The 23,667-nt window shown below is 45.7% G+C and overlaps 1 protein-coding gene across 1 annotated transcript in view; it reads right to left on the reverse strand.

The window, feature by feature from the left end:
* The window catches only part of KCNMB2 (potassium calcium-activated channel subfamily M regulatory beta subunit 2), a 234,427-nt gene extending 231,617 nt beyond the window's left edge, over positions 1-2,810 (reverse strand). The window contains exon 1 of the mRNA XM_048863002.2: positions 2,703-2,810. Coding sequence (XP_048718959.1) covers positions 2,703-2,740 — 38 coding nt within the window. The 5' untranslated portion in view covers positions 2,741-2,810. The remainder of the gene's footprint in view (positions 1-2,702) is intronic.
* Between the last annotated feature and the right edge of the window lie 20,857 nt (positions 2,811-23,667).

Consider the following 23,667-nt stretch of genomic DNA (forward strand, 5'->3'; position numbering starts at 1 on the left):
ATTCTGATGAAGGAAGTTTAAAACATTATTATTATTTTGATCCTTTTGTGTACATCTGGCTGCTCTGTTTGTTCTTCTTTGTTTCCTGCTGAGTTCCAAAGTACCTTTATTTTACAGGTGGTTATTTTTTTGTTTTGTATAGTCTTCTCCATAGATACCATCTAGCAAGCTGGTAAATTATTTTTTGTAACCCTGGCTTTATATGATTGGCACAATTTCTCTATTTTACTATACAAATACAGCTGGATTGTTGAAAGTTCAGGTGCAGGACATAAGAGAACAATCATACAATCATGCTAGACACTTATAATAGTGGAAATCTGAGCTCTTTTTCTCCAGTTGAAAATATAGAAGAAAGGAAAGGAATAAATACAAAGGGCCTGATTCTACTCCTATTTATACAGCTGTAAATCTGTTGACTTCAGTGGAGTTACTCCTGTTTTATGCTTGTGTGTGTGAGATCAGAATCTGACCCTTTATCTTTTATACAGACTGTGGGTTTGATTCTAATCTATTGAACGGGAGTAATTCCACTGAAGTCAGTGGAAATACGTTGTATAAAACTTGTGCGAATGAGATCAGAATCAGGCTCCAAGTTCCCAGCACAAGCTATTATCTGTGTGTTAGTGGCGATGCTAATTTACAGTTTAATTGCCTAGATCACTGGCTCAAGGTTATAACAGTATCCCATTTTTAACTAACATAGTAACTTCTCTTTCACTCTTGCTGTTTTTATTAATAATTTCCATACACCCAGCTTACACACTCTTCCTTGGCTCAGGGTTGATAGCCTTGGCGGTGATTGCTACTGTCTCAGTGCAATTTAGAAAAGGCAAACTGCTGTAGCAAGAAGCATATTGGAGACCTCAGTGGCAGAGGGAGGACGTGTGATGGAAAGTGAAGCAAATGTTCAATACCAGCATTGACTGCTGCACTGGGCAGAGTGACTCACCTCTTCACACATGGATTTGCCAAGTTAAATACAGTTTAACCTCTTAATCCCCCCCATGAAATTGGTGGGTTTACAGCTAAAGTTTGAGGGCTGATGCTGCAATCCTTAGGTAGAACTTCCGTCAACTACAATGGGCATTATTATTGCTATTACGAGAGCACCTAGCTGAGATTGGGGATCCATTGTGTCAGGCACTGGCCAAGCACATAGTAAAAGACATTCCCTTCCCCAAAGATTTTACAGTGTAAATAGACAAGACAGCCCAAGGTGGGAGGGTAAACACGGCACAGAGAGGTGCAGTGACAGACAGGAGTAGAATTTAGGTTTCCTGAATGCCATATTCACTAGGCCACATTGCTGAACAAGTAATTTAGGGATCTCTTGCAAGTAGTTAACTTTAAACTCTAGGGAAAAATTCTGCCCCTTGTTACACCAGCCTGTAGTAACTCCATTCCTATCATTGCACCAGTGTGAATGGGAGCAGAATTTAGTTCATTATAGAAAGCTGCACAAAGACTTCTAAATATTTTTGAGAACTATCCATTCAGTTTCTTATATTAATTAATTCTGATTGTGCTCACTCACCTGTAACTGCTTTCCACAAATGCTCTAGTGAAAACATTTACTAGCAGGAATGTTTGCAGCAAAAATGGATTATGAGCAAATAGTGGAGAATATTCATGGAAAGCGAATTTTGAAAGTGTTACTGTTAGTAGTCACACGAGAAATCTGATTCTAAGCCTTATGCTAATCCAGTCAGAGACCAGAAACATACTATGCAATCTATGTGGCCAATCAAAACTAACCAATACGGGTGAAATTTTGAATATCAAATACATGCACCACAATAATCTACAAAGAAGGATTTGGCAGAATTATTTGGTGAACAACACGGAATAAATAATAAATCTGAGAAAGTTTTAAACGGTTTGCAGATATTGTTGAAAAAGAAAAGAGGTGAAGTTTTTGAAATAGATTATTTGCTGGTAATTATTCACCCAGCTCCAATACATACTCATACACATATATATATACACATATCCCTTTGCTATTGTAACTGAAAACTTGGCTGTACTGTATCGATTCAGATCACAGCAAACCTGACCAATTGACACAGGCAGACAGGAAAACTTTGGGGCAAAAGTTTCTGTCACCAAATCTTGTATTTCCTGCATGCATGTAGAACCAAACTGTATTGACATTATAGGATTATAAAATAGGATCACTTATGCTGTCCACTTTGAATTACCATTATGGCTTCACGTTGATATTTCCAACAGAGCAACTGCTTATTTTATTAGCTACAGATATTCATTGCACATCTTGAAAATGCCCTTTGCACCATGTTTTTATTATAGGATTCAGTACAGCTGAGCAAATATAACTACTATAATATGTACTAAATACAAGAAGATGATAATACCAGGATAAACTCTGATTATTTATAGTGTACATGGTGAAGGAAAAATATAGAAGTTCTTTGCACGTAGGAAAAGAAGGGAAAATGTATTTAAACTCTACCATGAAGGCCAAGTGAACCTTGTTTAAAGGATTACCATCCCCACAACCTCTAAGTAATAGACCTGAGCAAAGGCTTACATATAATTCTTTCCTTGGTATATTTCAGGGCTGGTCCTCAGTTGGAATTCTTAATACTGCGGTCAGCTAGGAAAAACAGTTGTTTATTTTTTGGCAATTAGCTTTAAGTAATGCACCCCACACCCAGAACAGCTTAATTTTTTCCACTTACCCCCATTTCTCTCGTGGATGTTTGAAGCAAAGGTTCATTTTGTCCTGCGGCAGAACGGATTCTGTGCTGCTGTTTAGTATTGTCTCACCTAGTCATAAAAAGTATCCTGACCAGAAGGAAGTGGAAAACAATACGTAAAACAAACGCAGAAGCCCAGGAGGAAAGCTACACCCCAAAGACCAGCACTAATAGCAACCAAGAGAGAGCACTCCTCCTCATTGCTAACTTTTTCCAGTGGTGCCTCTGTAGTTCTTTTGGAAATTAAATTCTTTATGATGTAATTTCTGTTGTAACATTTCCTCATTCCCATTGCAAACAATTTTTCACAGTTGGTATTGACCCAGAATAAACTATTGGATGCAAGGTTTTTTTTTGTTTTGTACCCAAATAAGTAAATTAAAGCAAATTACAGCAAAAAATAACTTAGAGGCTGTATCAATGCCAGTTGACATCTTTAAGAGCATACTCGCAGGGAGGCAGTAATTATTAAAGGTGCATTCTTCCATAATGTGGTATTTGAAAGCCTTCCCTGAAAACAGAATGATATTTTAAATATCCATCTACGGGACAGTTTCTTGCTGGACAGACCAGGTATGGGAGAATATGCAGGCAAGTTATGGCTTGATTTTTAAAAGACTGATGAGCAGGCAGGGAAAATATGCTACACTGACCTTGCTGTTTTTGCCTTCTCAGTATTTCTAGCACCAAAAGGCAACTGCAATACAGGAGACTTCATGATTTCACCTCTAAAGATGCCAAGGTCCCTTGCCCTGGGATTTTTTGCAGTGATTAAAGTCACTGGGTGTAATTCTACTCCCCTGCTGCTTTTTGCACTGGCATAAGCCCTATCAACTCCAGAGCTGTTTCTCCTGATTTACCACGGGGTGCAGGACCGGCTCTAGGCACCAGCAAAACAAGCAGGTGCTTGGGGCAGCAGAGTTCTAGGGGTGGCGTTCCGGCGCCGGCCATGCTGCCCCTAAAAATGTGCCCCTGCCACCCCAGCTCGCCTCCGCCTGCTTCCCTGAGCGCGCTGCCGCCGCTCTGCTTCTCCCCCCTCCCTCCCAGGCTTGCTGCCGGCCAAACAGCTGTTTGGCGTGGCAAGCCTGGGAGGGAGGGAGGAGAAGCCAAGCGGCGGCGTGCTCGGGGGAGGCGGCGTTGGTGGTGGAGCGGGGGCGAGCTGGGCCGAGGAGCGGTTCCTCTACCCCCCCCCCGGTACTTCCTGCGCTCCCCCACCCCTCGCTCACCTCCACCTGCTCCCCTGAACGCGCTGCCTCTCCCTTGCCTGAGGGGGGGGAGAAGCGGAGCGGCGGCATGTTCATGGGAGCAGGCGGAGCTAGGGCAGTGGGGTTGTGGGGGGAGGAGGCGGGGCTGGGGACACTAAAATAAAGCAGGGGCGGCCAAAAATTTTTTTGCTTGGGGCACAAAAATCCTAGAGCCGGCCCTGCCAGGGTGAGAGGAGAATCAGGTCCATTGTACATGTGTGTAGACATATTTGCTGTATAGAAACATTTAGCACTGATATTTAATATACGTCTGGGAAAAAATACAAATAATTTTCCTTCAGATGAAATAAATGCTTTTGACAGTCAAATTTTTGCCATACACTTACTCAGATTCAGGAGGAAAACTAAAGGCTGAATCATATTTGATAATGCCTGGAATGGTTGATCCTTTAGTAGGATCTTTTATCTTTAAGGATATAGGGCCAGATTCTCTTCTCACAGTGCTATAAATCTGGAGTAACTTTGGTGAAGTCAGTAGAGTAATACTGAAAGTAATTAAGTCCTGTCACTTACCAGTCTAAAAGATGTCAGTGTCACTTATCTATTGCCATATACACTTAGTAGCCAATCCAGACAAAAAGAATTAGGTTATTAAAGTGTTTCTGTGCCAGTGTTCAGCCATGGAAAGCAATTCACAATTATAAAGTTATAATTGGTATCCAGTGACTTCTTGTTCTTGCATGTTGTAAAGGTACAGTGTCTGCTTCCCGATCGTCATGCATAGCACCTTGCTACTGCAGAGGGTTGCTATGGGGTAATGCACAGCAAAGATTTCTTAACGGTGACATGAGTAGACAGATTAAATAATTTAGTGTTTGTGAAAGGTGCCAGATTAAGTTCTAGGGAATTAAGTCCTCTGTTGATGCACAGAATGAGGGCAGCATAGGCAACAGCAATGCAATATTGTCCACATTGCGTGCCAATGTGTGTTGCCCTAACCCGGAGGCAATACCTCCAGAAGTGAGAGAGGAGTCTAGTCTCCACAGCTAGGATTTTCAAAAGAGCCTAAAGGATTTAGTTGCCCAAATCCCATTGAGTACAATAGGAGATGGGTGCCTAATTCCTTTGTGCTCTTTTGAAAATCCCAACCACCATCTCCTCAGTGTACTTTCTTTCAGACAGCCAACACGCTTTTTCGAATGAAGGTGTTAAGTGGACCCATTTCTACTTGGAGTGCACCGTCAAGTCTTTTCATCCAGATTACCAAACAGCCATCGTTCAGTTGGTGATGACTTTGGGAGACTACCACCTGAAGTTGGATATGAACTAGTATCCATTGGGAGTCCTGCATGAGAATCTGAGGGCAGAATTTGGCCTAAGAATTATACTGTGTGATATTACAGCATTATAAAATGAAAGAGAGCTATGTTCAGTTAAGAGGCAGTTTTAGTTCTGAAGTTCACAGAGGTAAAAACAGACTGTTTTATCTGGGGGAAGAACATAGCAGCTAACTCTTAAAAACAACAAGGAGTCCAGTGGCACCTTAAAGACTAACAGATTTATTTGGGCATAACCTTTTATGGATAAAAAATCACTTCTTCAGATGCATGGAGTAAAAATTACAGATGCAGGCATTATTATACTGACACATGAAGAGAAGGGAATTACCTCACAAGTGGAGAACCAGTGTTGACAGGGCCAATACCGTGTTGACAGGCGCTCCTACCAACACTACAAGAAGAAGAATTCTGCATGGACTCCTCCTGATGGTCAAAATGATAGACTGGACTTCTACATAGAGTGCTTCCACAGACGTGCACAAGCTGAAATTGTGAACAAGCAGCATCACTTGCCCCATAACCTCAGCCATACAGAACGCAACGCCACCCACAGCCTCAGAAACAACTCTGACATTATAATCAAAGGGGCTGAGAAAGTAGGTGCTGCAGTCATCATGAACAGGTCGAATTATGAACGGGAGGCTGCCAGGCAACTCTCCAACACCACTTTCTACAAGCCATTACCCTCTGATCCCACTGAGGGTTACCAAAAGAAACTACACCATTTGCTCAAGAAACTCCATGAAAAAGCACCCTGACAGCAGGATTATCTGGCTATTTGAACTCTCTCCTCAGATCCTATGCTACCAACACTCCTAGCTATTTTCGAGATACCACCGACTTCCTGAGGAAACTATAATGCCTTGGTGATCTTCCTGAAAACAGCATCCTGTCCACCATGGATATGGAAGCTCTTTATACCAATATTCCACATGAGGATGGACTACAAGCTGTCAAGAACAGTATCCCTGATGAGGCCACGGCACACCTGGCGGGTGAGCTTTGTGACTTTGTCCTCACCCACAACCATTTCAGATTTGGGAACAACTTACACTTTCAAGTCAGCGGCACTGCTATGGGTACCCGCATGGCCCCACAGTATACCAATATTTTTATGGCTGACTTAGAACAACGCTTCCTCAGCTCTCCTCCCCTAGCACCCCTCCTCTACTTGCACTACACTGATGACATCTTCATCATATGGACCCACGGGAAGGAGGCCCTTGAAAAATTCCACCTGGATTTCAACAATATCCACCCCAACATCGACCTCAGCCTGGACCATACACACAAGAGATCCACTTCCTGGACACTACAGTGCAAATGAGTGATGGTCACTGACTGCTTGTAGCGGGGTGGTCACCCACTCTTGCCCTGAAGGGCTGAAAAGCTGTGGGCTAGAAGCTGGGCTGAGTGGGGAAGTAGCCGCAGCTGGGTTACGCCCCAATCAGGGCCCAGCGGGCCCTTACAAAGGCTGGGAGCCAGAAGCTCAGGCAGACTGTCTCTGGCTGGAGAGAGAGACAGGCCTGGATGCGGGGGAACTCACCCGGGGGACCGAGAGTGAGGCAGGGCTGGGGAAAGGCCTCAGCAGCTGGGAAGCCCTAGGGCAGGAACTCGCCAGGATGCAGGGCCTGGTCCCAGGCCCATATAAGTATTGGGGTTGCAGAGGGGCAGCCTGAGGGTGGGTAAAGGCAGCCAGTCCAAACCCCTTGTTGCCTGTGATGATTGGCTTTTACACTGCAGTCCGCCCCAGGGCATGGGGCTAGACGGTGACTGGCAGTAGCCATGACTGAGGCGATGTGGGGATAGTGGGTGAGGGTTCCCTGGGGTGGGGAGACTCAGGGATTGGGGGTATTGCCGGAGGGCAGCACCCAAGGCAAGGGCACCAGGTCCTGGGAGGGACCGGGGGCCAGTGGTAAGGCAGATTACCGGCCTGCGGAGGGTGCTCTGGTCTGGAAATCGAGCTAATTCCCAAGGACGACCAGCAGGAGGCGCCACCAGGTGAGTCCGAACGCTTACAAGTGGTGGAGAATGTGGGTATGAGCTGTCTGCCCCGATGCAAGGGGCAGAACAAGGGGCTAAGCGGACTGTGCCGCATCGCAAGTGACGGAACTGCTGGTGGAGAAACAGGGGATGATGGATCCTGGGTACACGGGGGTGTACTGTGCGGAGGCCCCGGGTGTCATCCCTAGGTGGGCCCCGGGGGCAGTGCCCCGGCAGAAAGGGACAGAAGAGCTGCAGGGTCTCCGGGGGACCCAACAGGGACTGTGAGAGATGCTGTTGGCCCTCCAAGAGCAGGTCGACCAGCTGGTGAGGGAGCAGCGGGCCCTGTGGACACCCCTTGGGCGGGAGTTTAAAAGAGACCGTGGAGGGCGTGGGCCTCGGAGCACCAGGGCCAGGAGGTCCGTGGTAAGGGCTTGCTACGCCTGAGGTCGGACAGGACACTTGAGACTGGACTGTCCCCACGGGACTGGAGGCAGGATACCTCACCCCGAAACGGGACGATGCCCAATCCCTCAAGCAGTCCGCTGGGTGAGGGAACCCAGGTGGCTGCGGGTATGTTGGGCCTGCAGGTGAAGGGGACACCTAGAGCCCCAAGGAACACGGCCCAGGGCAACCCAGGGAGGGTTGGCCCGGTGAGGGACGAAGGAAAGGTGCCGAGGCCCGGGGCAGCATGGAGGCGGGATGCCTGCTGGGGCTGCCGGGCACCTGGGCCTATAAAAAGGCACTGCCCCCTCAGGGGAACTGAGGAAGGGCCAGAGGAGGTGCCTGTGGGCCCGGAAGGACCAAAACTGAAGGAGGCGACAACCTGGATGGAGGGAACCATGCAGGAAGTGGGAACCCAGATCGTCATAGGGCCAGTCGCCGAGGATGAGACTCAGACCATGTGGGCCCAGCGGGAGGCCGGGACTCAGGCAGGGAGAGCCCACGTAACAGTGGGAACGCAGACCCGGGGGAAGAGGGTCTGGAAAACCCGGACATATGGGTGTGGCTGGAGGCCGCAGAACAGGCCCGCCGGAGGGCGGAGACCCAGGTCTGGGAGATGTCCTGAGCCTGGGAGGCCGCAGAGAAGAGATGCGCGAGCCTGGAGGAGCATGGAGGGCTAACTTTGGGGAGCCCAGGCTGAGAGGCCCCCCTTCCCCCAGGGGTGGGGGTTTTGAGGGGGGTGTGTGTGTAGCGGGGTGGTCACCTGCTCTTGCCCTGAAGGTCTGAAAAGACTGCCCTTGGAGAGGGCTGTGGGCTAGAAGCTGGGCTGAGTGGGGAAGTAGCCGCAGCTGGGCTAAGCCCCAAAAAGGCCCAGCGGGCCCTTACAAAGGCTGGGAGCCAGAAGCTCAGGCAGACTGTCTCTGGCTGGGAAGCCCTAGGACAGCAACTCGCCAGGATGCAGGGCCTGGTCCCAGGCCCATATAAGTATTGGGGTTGCAGAGGGGCAGCCTGAGGGTGGGTAAAGGCAGCCAGTCCAAACCCCTTGTTGCCTGTGATGATTGGTTTTTACACTGCAGTCCGCCCCAGGGTGTGGGGCTAATCGGTGACTGGCAGTAGCCACGACTGAGGTGACATGGGGATAGTGGGTGAGGGTTCCCTGGGGTGGGGAGACCCAGGGTTTGGGGGTATTGCTGGGTTGCAGCATCCAAGGCTAGGGCACCGGATCCTGGGAGGGACCGGGGGCCAGTGGTAAGGCGGATCACCGGCCTGTGGAGGGCACTCTGGGCTGGAAATTGAGGTAATTCCCAAGGACGACCAGCAGGAGGCGCTGCCGGGTGAGTCTCAACGCTTGCACCACTATACTTACCTACATGCCTCCAGCTTCCATCCAGGACACATCACACGATCCATTGTCTACAGCCAAGCCCTAAGATACAACTGAATTTGCTCCAATCCCTCAGACAGAGACAAACACCTACAAGATATTTATCAAGCATTCTTAAAACTACAGTACCCACCTGGGGAAGTGAGGAAACAGATTGACAGAGCGAGATGGGTACTCAGAAGTTACCTAGTACAGGACAGGTCCAACAAGGAAAATAACAGAACACCACTGGCCATCACATACAGCCCCCAGCTAAAACCTCTCCAACACATCATCAACGATCTACAACCTATCCTGGAAAACGATCCCTCACTCTCTCACAGACCTTGGGAGGCAGGCTAGTCCTCACTTACAGACAGCCTCCCAATCTGAATGTAAGCGGGGGAATAGTCCCGCTACTGTGGGGAACTTTCCTGGTTTCTGCACTACCCCGGTGAAGTGGGCTAGCGAAAGGATCTGAGTCCTCACTCCCACTTCTTTTACCCAGTGGCCTCCCTGCCCTTGAGGACTCCCCTTCCACTCTCCTGTCTGGCAGAGTGCTCGTAACCCCAAAAAGACTGGGTCCAGGATTCCTGGGGGGCTCGACCCCCAACCCTGCTGTGGTCACCTAGGCCAGGGGCTAGGGTGTCCCCACTCTGGGGTGCTCTCTCTGCACTGGGCATTTCTCTGACCATTACATACAAGTTAAAGCAAATGCAAGTTAATTAATCAACAATTAATTTTAAAAAGAATAAGGAAAAATGGGAAAGGTTAAAGGAAACACATCAACCCGCTCTGTGGCAGGGAACATCACAAACAGTGTCTCTGGAATGTCAGGGCAGTTCACAGTCTGGTCCTTGTAAGTCCCAGGCCTCCTTCTCAGGCCCTGGCTGTGCTGTAGGGATGCTGTGGGTTGGACACTTGCTCTGGTGGCGGCCATGCGCTCTCAAGCTCTCAGTGGTAGGACCCTTCTTCCCAGTGTCGCCCCGCCCTGGCGGGGTTATGATCCAAGCCTGGCCTGCAGAGCCTCTTGGCTGAGGCATCTCCCTGTGCTGGGCCTGCTGCCCAGGGTCCCCCTCGGTCTCCCCAGCTGCTCACCGCACCCAGCTCTGGACTGCTCCAGCCCCAGCTCCACCACTCTGTCTCTACACTGCTGCTGCTGCTCTGCCTCCAGCTCCCTGGGCTGCTTTTCTGGCCCCTCTGGCTCTGGTTGCTGCAGCTCTGCTCCAAGGACAGGTCTGCTCTCTCTGGGCTGCCTCTAGATTTGAGGCTGCAGCTCTGCACCCCAGCTTAGCTTGGGCCCCTGCTTTCTCCTTAGCTCGGCCCACTCTGTCTGACCCAGGCAAATCCAGCTCACACGGAGGACGGGACCTCCCTGGCCTCCTGACTCTCTGATTAGCCTGCCCACCCTGTCATTCAGGCTGACCTGGAGCATTGGCCTCTCCCCTTTGTTCCTGCGGACTATCAGTCTCAGGGTCTTGGTTTCCCATAGACCCTTCCCCTTTTAGTACTGGGAGCTAACCAACCAAAACACCCCCACTGAATGTTAGTAAGAGGGCAACAGTCCCCTTACATGAAGCAAATACTCACCAGCAACTACACACCACATCACAGAAACACTAACCCAGAACCAATTCCTGTAACAAATCTCGTTTCCTACTCTGTTCCCATATCTACTCTAGTGACACCATCAGAGGACACAACCACATCAGCCCCACCATCAGGGACTCATCCACCTGCACATCTACTAATGTTACATATGCCATCATGTGCCAGCAATGCCCCTCTGCCATGTTCACTGGCCAAACCGGACAGTCTCTATGTAAAAGAATAAATGGACACAAATCAGACATCAGGAATGGTAACATACAAAAGGCAGTAGGAGAGCACTTCAATCTTCCTGGACATTCTATAACAGATTTAAAAGTAGCCATACTTAAACAAAAGACCTTCAGAAACAGACCTCAAAGAGAAACTGCGGAACTAAAATTCATTTGCAAATTTAACACCATTAATTTGGGCTCACTACAAAAGCAACTTTCCCTCTCTTGGAATTGACACCTTCTCATCAATTATTGTGCGTGGACTACATCCACCTTGATTGAATTGGCCCCGTCAGCACTGGCTCTCCACTTGTGAGGTAACTCCCTTCTCTTCATGGGTCAGTATATTTATGCCTGCATCTGTAATTTTCACTCCAGGCATCTGAAGAAGTGGTTTTTGCCCACGAAAGCTTATGCCCAAATAAATCTGTTAGTCTTTAAGGTGCCCCCAAAGTCCTTGCTGTTTTTGCGGCTACAGACTAACATGGCTACCCCCTGATACTTGACAGCTAACTCTTGTTTTCCAAGACGATTTGGATTCATCCTTTAAGAATTCTTCACCTGTCTCACTGCAGCAGGGAATTGGATTACTGCCTACTCTCTCCCCTCATATCATTCACATTTGAAAATACCATCAGGAAACGCTATACACTGGCCTGGTCGATTGCTGTGAAACAGCACATGTAGCAAGTACTTTTCTTTACCGAGCTGGGATAACAAGAGGACATCGATTCACGTGCCTTTCCATTACTTTTAATGAGCCTGGTCACAGCAGGTGTTCCAAGTAGTTCATTGCCAGTCATGGCTAAATTTGGTTTGGTATTTCCCTCCCTGGTTATAGGGGTAATTCCTTTGCTGCGATAACTCCAGTGAAGTCAATGGAGTTATGCCAGCAGAGAATGATTATATTTGACCTACTGTGTTTTGAATAGACCATGTGTTCCTTGTAATAGAATCTTCTGTTTTTCTGCTTGTTTATTGATGCAAAATGGTCATCAGCAAAAAGACACCCACCCACGCACCAAGACACAGTGGTAGCAGAGATACTTCAGTCCAGGTTTGAGCCCGGAAGGTACTAAAGAAGGTACAAACCTGCAAGGTACTGACTTCTCTGGGAGTTTAGGTGCTCAGCAATTTGTGGGGTCAATTCACATCTATTCTACAAGACCTAAAGAGAATAACTTCCCCTGAGAACAACCTGTCTTCTACCAACTGCACCCCCACTTGAAAAGAGATGGGGCCTGAAGGTCCACTGACTCTGGCTGTCTCAGGACAGCAGGGGAAACTAATTCCTCATTCAAAGGCCAGAAATGCCCTACCAACAGCAATGAGAGATGTATATCTTGGCTATTAGCTGAAACAATTCAACTGACCTCAACTGTTTTTGGAATATAGTTATAAGAGAAACTGAGAACTAGTTATTTCCTTGCACTTGTGATGTCAGCATATATCTTTCATAGTAACCCAGATGGAATGTTGAAGTTGAAATTTATCTAGCTGGTGACTACCTTGGTGCTGTATTTGAAAAGCAGCACCACTGCTGTCCTTAAACGGTTACTCCACATTACTGGGAAAAGGGAGCTTACTTTCTTCTGATCTTAAACTGACATTTTTTTATTGATGTTGACCTTATCCCAAGGCAATTCCTGAAGAACTAAGGACTGCCGCAGGCCAGGAACATTTCCTGCCAATGTTTCATTCTCAGGAAATGTCCTGGACCATGGTCATTACTGCTTAGCTATACCTGTGTTACTAACACATCAGCTGGTGACCTTATTTATTGTGTGTTGCCCTTTGGGCACCAGGGAATCTGTGCAGCTGGAAATGTGGTACTCTGGTAAATTTTGCATGGGAATTTTGTTGGTACATTCGGGAGGAGCTTTTTGCTGAAATTTCAACACATTTTTCTTCCATCTGCATGTACTTATCCTAGAATCAGAGAGTCACAGAAGCTGGAGAAGGGAAAAGTTGTGTAAGTTCATCTAGTCCATCCCCCGGGGTCAATGCACAATTGTTCCTTGTTACAAATTTTTGAGTGATAATATGTCCACTCTGATTTTAAATGTCCTAAATGATGGGGCTTCTATCCCTTCCTATTCTACAGCTCAATAGACCTTGCTCTCTGGAAGTTCCTAATGATATTTGGCTCATTATGCCTACTGGTAGCTATCCTGTCCCCCACACTGCACCCTTCTGATTAATATAGCTGTATTGTTGATGGTCATACCTTTCAAACCCAGCATTTAGTACGAGATGGAAAAGGACTACAGATTATCTGTTCCATTGCTCTGGCAATTCAGGATTAAAAATTCCAGTTAAGCACTTTACATTCTCACAGAACTGTAGAAAACATTAACTAATAAATCCTTACATCATTGCTCTTGGTTGGGTAAGTATCATCATTATCCCCATTACCCAGAAGGAGAAACTGACACAAGCAGTTGAAGGGCCAGAATTTCAAATGCCCATCACAAGGCAGCTCCCACTCAAATTTACGGCCAGATTTTCAACAAGTTCGGTGGTGAGCATTTTTGAAAGCTTGGCCCTAAGTGACTAGCCCAAGGTCACCCAGTGAGACAGTGAAAGAAATGAGGATTTCCCACCTTGTAGCCTACACTTGGTCCACTCATCATGCTGCTTCTAAGACATTATCCTTACTTTCTATTTCTAGTGCAGACTAGGTTTAAATGACTCTTTGCCTGTTTCCTGTTGCTGAAATACAGAGATTTAGGTTGCAGCATGTCAGGTTTTAGATGCTCAGTTTTAGGTCTGTTGACCTCCATCGTCCTTCCCCCTGTCAAGAGATCTCATTTCCTTCACCCTGGCTGCATTGCTGGGTAACTTTAGGATCCTGGGAAAGTCTGGTAGCCCCAAATTATGATCTATGGTTTGTGGCTGGCCAGGAATGGCCTATGTGCATTTTGGGTCACTGTGTGAGAGGAGGGCAGCCTCCTTGGGGCTGCTACTACTGGTCCCAGAATCGCTGAGCTGGTGCAGAAGGACAAGAAACATCCACCAGGTAAAAGGCTGGTATGTTACTACTTCCCTCCTAACCCAAGTCAGAGTTTGGTCCCAGCTCCTTTCTGGGATTATAGCAGCTATGCACTGGCCCTTACTGAGGGCTTGATCTATTTTAGTCCTTAATCTCTCCTTGCCTCAGTTTCTTCTGTGGAATGTAATAACTTTTCCCTACCTCACAAGAGTGCTGTGAGGATGCAGGATGTAGTGTATAGGAATTCGATATATGGCTTAGGAGCCCTCTAGGGGATATGTCTACCCAGCCCGGAGCAGTGAGCCTCTGAATTTGGGTCAACAGACTCAAGCTTGCAGGGCTCACGCTACTACACTGAACGTAGCTGTGTGGACGTTTTGCTGGGCTGAAGTTCAGGCTCTGATGCCTAGGAAGGGCAGTGGCTTCAGAGCCCTAGCCACAACTTAAAAGCGCTGTCTACACCGCTAGTTCTGGTGTGGTAGCGTGAGCCCTACTAACCCATCTGGTGACCCGGGCTCAGAGGCTCGCTGCTGCTGGTTGTGTAAATGTACACCAGTGGGCCTTCCTCTCTTCTATTGCAAAAAGCCCTCAGAATCCTGCCAGAGCAGCAGCATACATTGTGCATAGTTAATAAACATCATTTTATGAAATCCAGCAGTGCCAGCATGGTTTCTCGTTAGTCTTAATTGTTGTGTAGACAGCAAAGCCACAACACAGTGAGTAATGTTTGTAAAGAATGCTGAGTCCCTCAGCTGAGCAGGGACTCTAGAAATGCAGAGTAATGTCATTGAGCTGGAAATTATGATGTGTGAAAGTCAATAAAAACACCACCAGCAGCACTTAAAGGCAGCGTATCTAGCCTTTTCCTGGACATCTGACAGCTCAGTCGAAAACCCTCAAAGTGACGATTCATATTTAATTTGTCCACTGAGCACAGAGTGAATGAGTTTCTAATCCTATTTCTTGCAGATGTTAACATACACATTATGATATCCAGTAGTTGTGTTTTATGGAGGCTAAAGCACAGCTACGTATTGTCCAAGGTGGAGTATGATACATCATTACATATCAGCCCCATCTAATACTGGAGTACTCAGCTCCATTTGGGAACACTGCCACCTAGGAGTAAAACAGAGGTAAACTTTAAAAGGGCAATTAAAAAAAAACAGTGAGGAAAATGGCTAACAAAAGGCTAAAGGGCAAATTAAAATATAAAGAACCATAGAACTAGCCTGGAGACTATTCAACAATATCATAAAAGATGCACAGATGGTTTGCCTACTCATGGGAAGAAATATAGAAATTAACAGATCAATTCTGCCACCCTTACTCACATGGGGCCAGTTCAAAGCCCACTGATGTCAGTGGGAGTCTTTCTATTGATTACAAGGAGTTTTGGATCCAGCTCACGCAACAGTATCAGAATCTGGGAGCAGCCCTTTTGAAATACTGCTCCTCTTATGCAAAGGGACCTTACTGCAGCCTTGAATTGATAGCAAAGGATTTCTTTGGCTAAGGTGGAATCTTTGGCCTGTGTAGAGCCAGTGTGGCTGGATTTTCGAGACTCCCATAGGAGATATAGTGGAGGTGGAGGGGGTGGGACATGACTTGAATGCGCTGCACTCCAATGACTCCTGGCAGGCCTAATGTCCCCTAACAGAGCATTACAAACTGTTGTAACTTAGAACAGCCTTAAGGCTGCTCTAAATTATACCAAGAGCCAAACAAGGCCACGGCCAGTCCCAAGATTAGGGGGTAAGGAGGAAGAAAATGGCATAACAGCCACCTTTGCTCTCCCCTACTCAACGTGCATGACCCCACATTGGGGATGGTGCAGAACTGCCAGTGCACAGGGGTACTTGAATCTGCGCCACACCACAAAAGTTCTCTTAATAAAGAACCAGTTTAGCTTTACAAACATGGATTCCTCTCACATTACTATCCAACATGCAGTACCTGAAACGGTATGGAGTGGTCATTTTCCTGAGAGAATCCATTCTAAAGAGCTGTTAAATATTGTCACTTTATCTCAGTATCCAGAGGTCACTGCTCACATCCAGAGTGTCAGGATAGAGGTACTGCAGTACTGGGTCCTGCATGAACAATTGGGTTAGTGGGCCCCTATCCAGATCACACAGTGTCCAAAAGGTTAGTCCTATGGCATTGTCTTGCTGGATCAGGTGTTTGTTGCAATCTGGCAAATTCAAATACAGCAAACCACCAGGATAGCAGGGGCACAACCAGAATTTTCCAAGTAGCAGAGCTCACGTTCTGAGAGGTGCATGTGTGTGTGTAGGGCTGCCCAGCTTTGCATTGCTGCATGTCATATGTATGTCCTCGCTGAGCTGCCACCTCTCCTCCCAGAATGGGCCTGCAAGTGGAAGAGACAGCATGAGGAGATGGTGACATGGGGTTATGGGAAGTGAGGAGCTGGGTCTGAGAGTGTCTTTGGTGGGAGGAGAGTAGTGGGGAAGAGTTCCCAGCCAGTCCTGGTCTCTCTAGTGGGAGGAGAGATAGAAGAAGTCCTGTCAGTCCCAGCCTCTCTGGTGGGTGGTGGGAGACTGGAGGGGCCCTGGCCAATCCCAGTCTCTCAAAGCAGCGATGTGAGGAGGGAGAGGCCTCAGCTGGTCCTGGTTTCTCTGGTGCAAGGCGGGGAAGAGGTCCCAGCTGGTCTCTTTCACTTGGGCTTTTCCTTAGAGATGGGGAAGAAGAGGCGATTGAAGCTGTCAGTAACTGGCCAGAATAGGGGCAGCAGCTCCTCTGGGTATTCCAGCCACCAGGATCTCCCAGACCTGGCTCCCCACTTCCTGGAACCCTGGGCCACCATCTCCCCATGCTGCCCCCTCTACCTCTTCCACTTCTGGGCCCACTCTGTAAGGAGAGATGGCGGCTCAGCAGGGACATGCATGTGAATTTGCAGTAGCATCTATGGCCAAGAGGGGGAGGGGAGTGGGTAGCATTGGAGAGTATTTCTTTTGAGATTGCTGAAGATGGGAGTTGAAGGGACTTAACACTTCTCAAGATGGGCCCAAAAGTATGACATAGCAGGGATATAATCTCCAAGATTACCAGAAATGTCTAATGATTTTTGGTGGCATCAATTTTTGGTGCCCAGCTTGAGACACTTTAAAGGGGCCTGATTTCCAGAGAGAGAGAGGACAGCTCAATATGTCTTAAAATCAGACTCTTTTGGTGTCTCATGTCAGACACTCAAATACCCAGGCCCCCAAAGTCATCTCTCTTGTTTGAAAATCTTGTCTGCTTTTAGGTGATGGGCCTGATTCTCATTTATACTGTGGTCCCTTACACCACTTTGGCTATGAAAAGGGGCTTAAAATAGGTGTAAATTACATTTACACCTGCTTTAAGGGCTTACACTGCCAAAGTAGTGTAAAGGGGCCTTAGTGTCTTTGAGAGGCAGTTGTTTCCGCACATTACAGAGTCACTATTGTGATGCCTTTCTTTAAAATGGGAATGGAGCATGGTGGCTTGTTCGTGGGCTGGAAAACCTGGGGCTAAGCCAAGCCTGACTACCTGATGAGCCCAACATGAAGGGAATCAGATGATCCCAGGGTAAAAGGCAGCAGGAAGCTCCAAAAGATGGGGGTGGTGGGGTTTGAGAATATAACTAAGACTGTCGGGGTAGGAAGTCTGGTAGGAAGCAGGAGAAAGCTCTCTAGGCAGGGAAGCCTGGGAAAGACCCTGCCCAAGTTGCTGGGGAGAGACAGAAAGACCTTTCTTTCCTCAGGGAGGAGTGGTCTGTGCCCTGCTGATATTGCGGGAAGACTGTGTAAGCGTCTATTTTGTTTTGAAAGACTTTGTATTGGATTACTGGGACAGGGACACTGAACTAGAGTTGGGCCGGGAGGGCTGGTGTACATCTAAGGACTAAATAATGGGATTCCCTTCTTGGGATTCTTTGAAGTACTTTGTGAACTGTGACTTCGTAAAGGGCCCCTGAAGAGATGGGTCAGTCAGAGACAGGGTGCTGCAGAGTGATGTCTGTCCAGGAGGGGGTGCTTGAGAGGCAATCAGTGGCCACACTACTACAGGGAGCTCATGGAAATCCTTGGAATTTCAGACATTCCCATCTGCACTGCCCCATGTTCTGCTGATTCCACTGTCTCTGGATACCCTCTGGGATATGGGATAGCTGCCTAGATTTTCCCAGAATTCACTGTTAGGCAATGTGATAGGTGTAGACATGCAAACATGGTTGTTATATTGAGGTATTGTGTGGATAGCTGAGGATGCTAAGTAGTTTGAGATAGAGAGGGAAATAACAAAACAAAACACCAAGCACCAACCAATTATAGAGCATTGGGGCAAACTTTGATGGATTTAAGACCACTAGAGAATTAATTACAGAGCACAACTGTACGTGAAATTTAACTCAGATCAATGGAAGGCATAAAGTATTGGACACTGGCAAAAATGTAGTCTAAACCTTTTACTTATGCAGAGAGACTATGAACTTATAGGATCCCTTGGGGGAAAGAGACTTAGGAAAAATCTCAGACAGTTCAGTTGAAATGTCTGCCCAGATGGATGCAGCAGCTACAAGAAACTCAGATGCTGAATAACCTAGAAAGTAGAACGGTTAACGAGGATTGAATTAAAGGATTCAAAAATTATGAAGGAAATACCAATACTGTGTAGTCTCTCATTCCTACCCTCTCCCATAACAGTACTGCTTATAACTACTGACTCCTACCATACAAGGCCCTCGAGACTTCCAGTAGTTCCTCGTTTCAGCTGGATTAGAAATACACCAAGGGTAAAGTGCTATAGGTGAGAATGGCACTATAAAGGGAAATAAAAGGGTTCTTAGCTTCTCAGTGAAAATGTCAGTACTGAAGTGTACAACTCCCCGGTTTCAGATTGGAGAGATATCTAAATACTAGCATTTCCTCCATGATTACTTGTGGGGGCAAAGGGGATCCCATAAAATTGAAATGCAAATTTAGACCCCTTTAAAAATGTAGGCCAATATTTGTTTTAAAATGGCTGCCTAAAGGTGGGCTCCTACATCCATATTTGGATACTTAAATAAACGACAGGTTTCAGATTAGCAGCCGTGTTAGTATGTATTCGCAAAAAGAAAAGGAGTGATATAGGCCATCATGTGCCAGCAATGCCCCTCTGCCATGTACATTGGTCAAACTGGACACGTCTCTACGTAAAAGAATAAATGGACACAAATCAGATGTCAAGAATTATAACATTCATAAACCAGTTGGAGAACACTTCAATCTCTCTGGTCACTCGATTACAGACCTAAAAGTCGCAATATTACAACAAAAAGACTTCAGAAACAGACTCCAACGAGAGACTGCTGAATTGGAATTAATTTGCAAACTGGATACAATTAACTTAGGCTTGAATAGAGACTGGGAGCGGATGGGTCATTACACAAAGTAAAACTATTTCCCCATGTTTATTCCCCCCCCATACCCCCCACTGTTCCTCAGATGTTCTTGTTAACTGCTGGAAATGGCCCACCTTGATTATCACTACAAAAGGTTTTCTCCCCCCCGGCCCCCGCTCTCCTGCTCATCAGTGTGTATGATAACACCCATTTTTTCATGTTCGGTATGTATATAAATCTCCTCACTGTATTTTCCACTGAATGCATCCGATGAAGTGAGCTGTAGCTCATGAAAGCTTATGCTCAAATAAATTGGTTAGTCTCTAAGGTGCCACAAGTACTCTTTAAATAAACGAATGGCAGCTGCTGGGTGGCTGAGCACTTTGGAAAAATCAGGGTCCCTTTTCCTGAATCAGGAAAATCAGGAGCCAAATATGGATTTCAGGCTGTGATTTTGAAAGAAGCCTCGGGGAATAAGGGCATTTGGAACTGGAAATTCAGTGGAAGCTGGGCACATAAATCCCTTAGGTCCCGTCTAACATCCCAGTTTATGAAGGTCCGCTTTTTGGAAATCTTAGCTTTAACTGAATTAGATCAATTGCCGCTCTGGAAGGTAGAAGGTATCAGACACCAGAGCTGGAAAATTTTATGACCACTGGCAACAAAATGTAACTATAAAAGCTAAAACAAAGATAATGTAATCTTATGAATCAAGCAATGAACTGATCCCTGCAAGAATAATGGAGAATTATTTTTGCTCTGTGAAGACTATTCCACAATTATGAGATTTCAGGCCTTCCTCTGGTTATTGCTGATGAAAAGGATGATGCCAGGATAGAGAGATAATAGCCTGACCTTCTGATCCAGTCTGGCAAACCCCTATATGTCATTCATCTTTTTATTTCTCTGGGTTCTTCTGAAGTCCTGCATTAATGTATCAATCCACTAGATGGCAATGTTCCCATTGATATGAACAGGCTTCTGCTGTTGTCATCCCTGTATTGCTGGATTAATTGAAAATCATTATAAAAAGTTCAATCAGATGGATTATTATTATCCTTACCTTTCAAACCATGCGTTTTAGGAAGAATAAGATGATCTCCTTTGTCGTAATTTAGTTCCTTTGTGTAATCCTCACTGTTCAATGCACATACCTCCTAGGCACATTTATTTAATAAACACTATATAATAAATATGAGGAAGGTCATATAAGGACAGCTTCTATTTGTTCAGTGAATGACTCATAAAAAAACTCAGTCTTATGATCCTGGATTTCTAACTGCCATCAACTGGTAAGACAATTTCCCCATTTCACTAATGATGGATTGTGTATGGGACTGGGATTCTTAATGATCACCACGATTTTGGTTGAATTTCTGCATTTGGGTCAAGGAATGTTCCTGAGTTTCCAGATATGTTGAGTGTATGTAAGTGGTCATTGGCACTGGATCAGAATTGGGAGAGAATGCTAGCTTTCTGATTGGCTGACTAAACATATTGGATATCATGTAAACCAAATATAAGCATTTACCCCCTTTGGTCTGTCAAGGATTTTTCATTTTTTTTTCTTTTCCTTCAGATACAGTGAGGTAGAGTCTCTATCTCTCACTACTGCCCATCCCCATATTATATGAGAACCTTCCATGTCAACACAATTAACAGTAGCTAAGTTTCTAGTGGACTTCATGGGTTATAATAAATATGCCTTTAAAACAGGAAAACACATTAATTGTAATGGTTTGTGGCCTACAAAGTGTTTGGGCAAAGATAAAAATGGATATTGAAAGAACAATTTGATGTAGTTTGCGGACCTATATATTTGAAGGGTAAAGACTTTCCATTTTACTGTAACAATCTCTGGATAACTGATTAATGATATAGAAAGGAAGCATACATTTAAATTTGAAAAGGCCTGAGAAGTGGATTTGGGTATTTTGGGTACATTTGGACTCTTGACAAAAAATAAGGGAGCTGTATTTTTTTTGTATAGATAATCCCAGGTTAGATGCATAAGAATATAAGAATTGCCATACTAGTTGTCCATCGAGTCCAGTATCTTGTCTCCAACAATGGGCAGTACCAGATGTTCCAGAGGAAGTTATAAAATTCCCATGATTATCCAACATCAGGTATTTAAGGACAGTTTTTTCCTAACTCCAGGCACTTGCTGTTTTATTGAGGATTGCTATTCTGTAAACATTTTATTCCCAGTTAGCTATAACTAGATAGTCTTGATGACATAAATATTGACTCCTTCTAAGCTTTTGATTTTTATGATATCTTATGGTAATGTGTTCCACAGGTGAATTATGGGCTGTGGGAAAATGAAGACTTCTGTTCCTCAATTCTGAAAGTTGTCTTAATTTCATTAACTGTCCTCTTGATGTATTACCAGATAGTAAATCTTTTCTTGTCTCTATTCCATTTGTTTTTGTATGAAGCTATCCTGTCATCTCTAATTGACCTCCTTATACTAAATATTATTTGATCTGTCTTCTTATGGAAATCCTCTTGCATTTTAATAATTTTTATTACCTTTCTCAGAAGCTTTCCCATTCCTGTTATATTATTTTTGACATGGGGTCACCAGATCTGAACACAAAGGGAGAACGTATGATAGCCAAAAGGGCAAATGTGATCCTTGGATGTAGAAACAGGGGAATCCTGAGCAGGAATAGAGAGTAATGGGCACTGGAGTGACCACTGCTGGAATACTGTCCACCATTCAAGAAAGATATTGCAAAACTGAAGAAGGTTCAGAGAAGAGCCAGAAGAATGATTAAAGGATTAGAAAACATATACCTTATAGTGACTGGGGGGCTCCTTGAGTCTATCTATTTAGTTTATCGTAGAGACTTTTAAGGGATAACCTGGTCACAGTCTGTAAGGCCTTACATGGGGAACAGAAATTCGATAGTAGAGGTCTCTTCAATCTAGTAGAAAAATGTATAATGAGAACCAATGACTGGAAGTTGAAGCTAGACACATTTAGATTACAAATAAGTCCTATATTTTTAACAGTAAAAGTAATTAACCATTGGAACAACTTACCAAGGGATGTGAAAATTTCCCTTCACTGGAAAATTTTAAATCAAGATTGGATGTTTTTCTAAAAGATGTGGCCCAGTTCAGAGGTTCCCAAAATGTGATACATGTGGTATGAGACCTTGTTGAAAGTGGTACACTGTAACATGATGGTCTGGCCTCTTTAAGGAGTAGTAAGGGCTGGACCAGCCACCACCTGTTCCATGACGTGACCCATTTAAGGAAACAGGTATTGACAAGAGCAGCAGCCTAGCTGATGAATGGGACTAGGTTTTAATTAGGTACCTACATCCTTAACGTGACAAACCCAGCTCTTAGATGACTCCCAGGAAGAGAAAAAGGGCAGAATTAGAAGAGAGCATCAAAATCAGGAGAGAGGCTCCCTGGGATGGGAATCAGAAGGGGCACTGGTGCGTTGGGGAAGCCTGTCTGAATCATAACTCAGCCCATGAAGGACAGTTTTGGGGTCTCTTAACCACGAAGAAGGATTTGAGAGTCCAGGGACCAGGGCAGGAAAAGCTCTGTAGGAAAGACTCTGCAGAAGGGCCAGAGGTTGTAGTGTTCCCTAGCTCAACAGGCACTGGAAGAGAAGAGTGTTGAGTTCACAGCATACACATGGAGAAGTTAGATTAAAAGCAAATATTCTTGCTGGAAGGTTGCAACATAACAATCCTTTATTTTTTATAATTCAGAATGATAATGCACGAGAACCCAAAAACTAAGTGAGAGAAAACAGGCTGCTCCCTAATGCAACAAGGCACAATTTAACTCTCTTTGCTTTAAGCTGGCTCTTTCCAAACTGACTGTCTGCTGACTGCTAGCTTGAGCAGACCTGGTGCATTTGTCTGCTTGAGCTGAGAAGCATGCTCCCAGCTGCAGTGTGGAAGTACCCTGAGAAGAAGGGTGAATTGAAGTTGCCACATGCCCAAGTAAAGCCCTTTGCTTTCAGCCAACACTCCCCCAACTTCTCTACCCTTCCCCTCTGAGCCATTCCTGCCTTTTTACACAGGTGCACTCCAGCCAAACCCACATCCTAAGTCTAAGCTCAGAGCATGGCTGGAAATGGTTTTCCCATCCCACAATGGTTTTCATGGTTTCAAGAATTTTCCCATTTGGCATCAAGATGAAACTGGGACCTTTGGAAACTTTTAGCAAAAAAACAGAGGGAAAGATGCCCATGCAATCCAGAATAGCAAATAGCTAGCAAGTAGGGCACTCAGATAGGATGTGACCCAGGATCAAGCGTCTGGTCTTTTACTCAGGCAGAGAAAGCACTTTTATTGAGGTCTCCCTCATCCCAAATGAGTACCCGGACCACCAGGCTATTCTGTGATGGGTCTGCCTTTCTTTCTCCTCCTCTCATTTTGACCAGAAATTCCATCCT

The sequence above is a fragment of the Caretta caretta genome, chromosome 9, assembly GCF_965140235.1.
Source record: "Caretta caretta isolate rCarCar2 chromosome 9, rCarCar1.hap1, whole genome shotgun sequence".
NCBI lineage: Eukaryota > Metazoa > Chordata > Testudines > Cheloniidae > Caretta > Caretta caretta.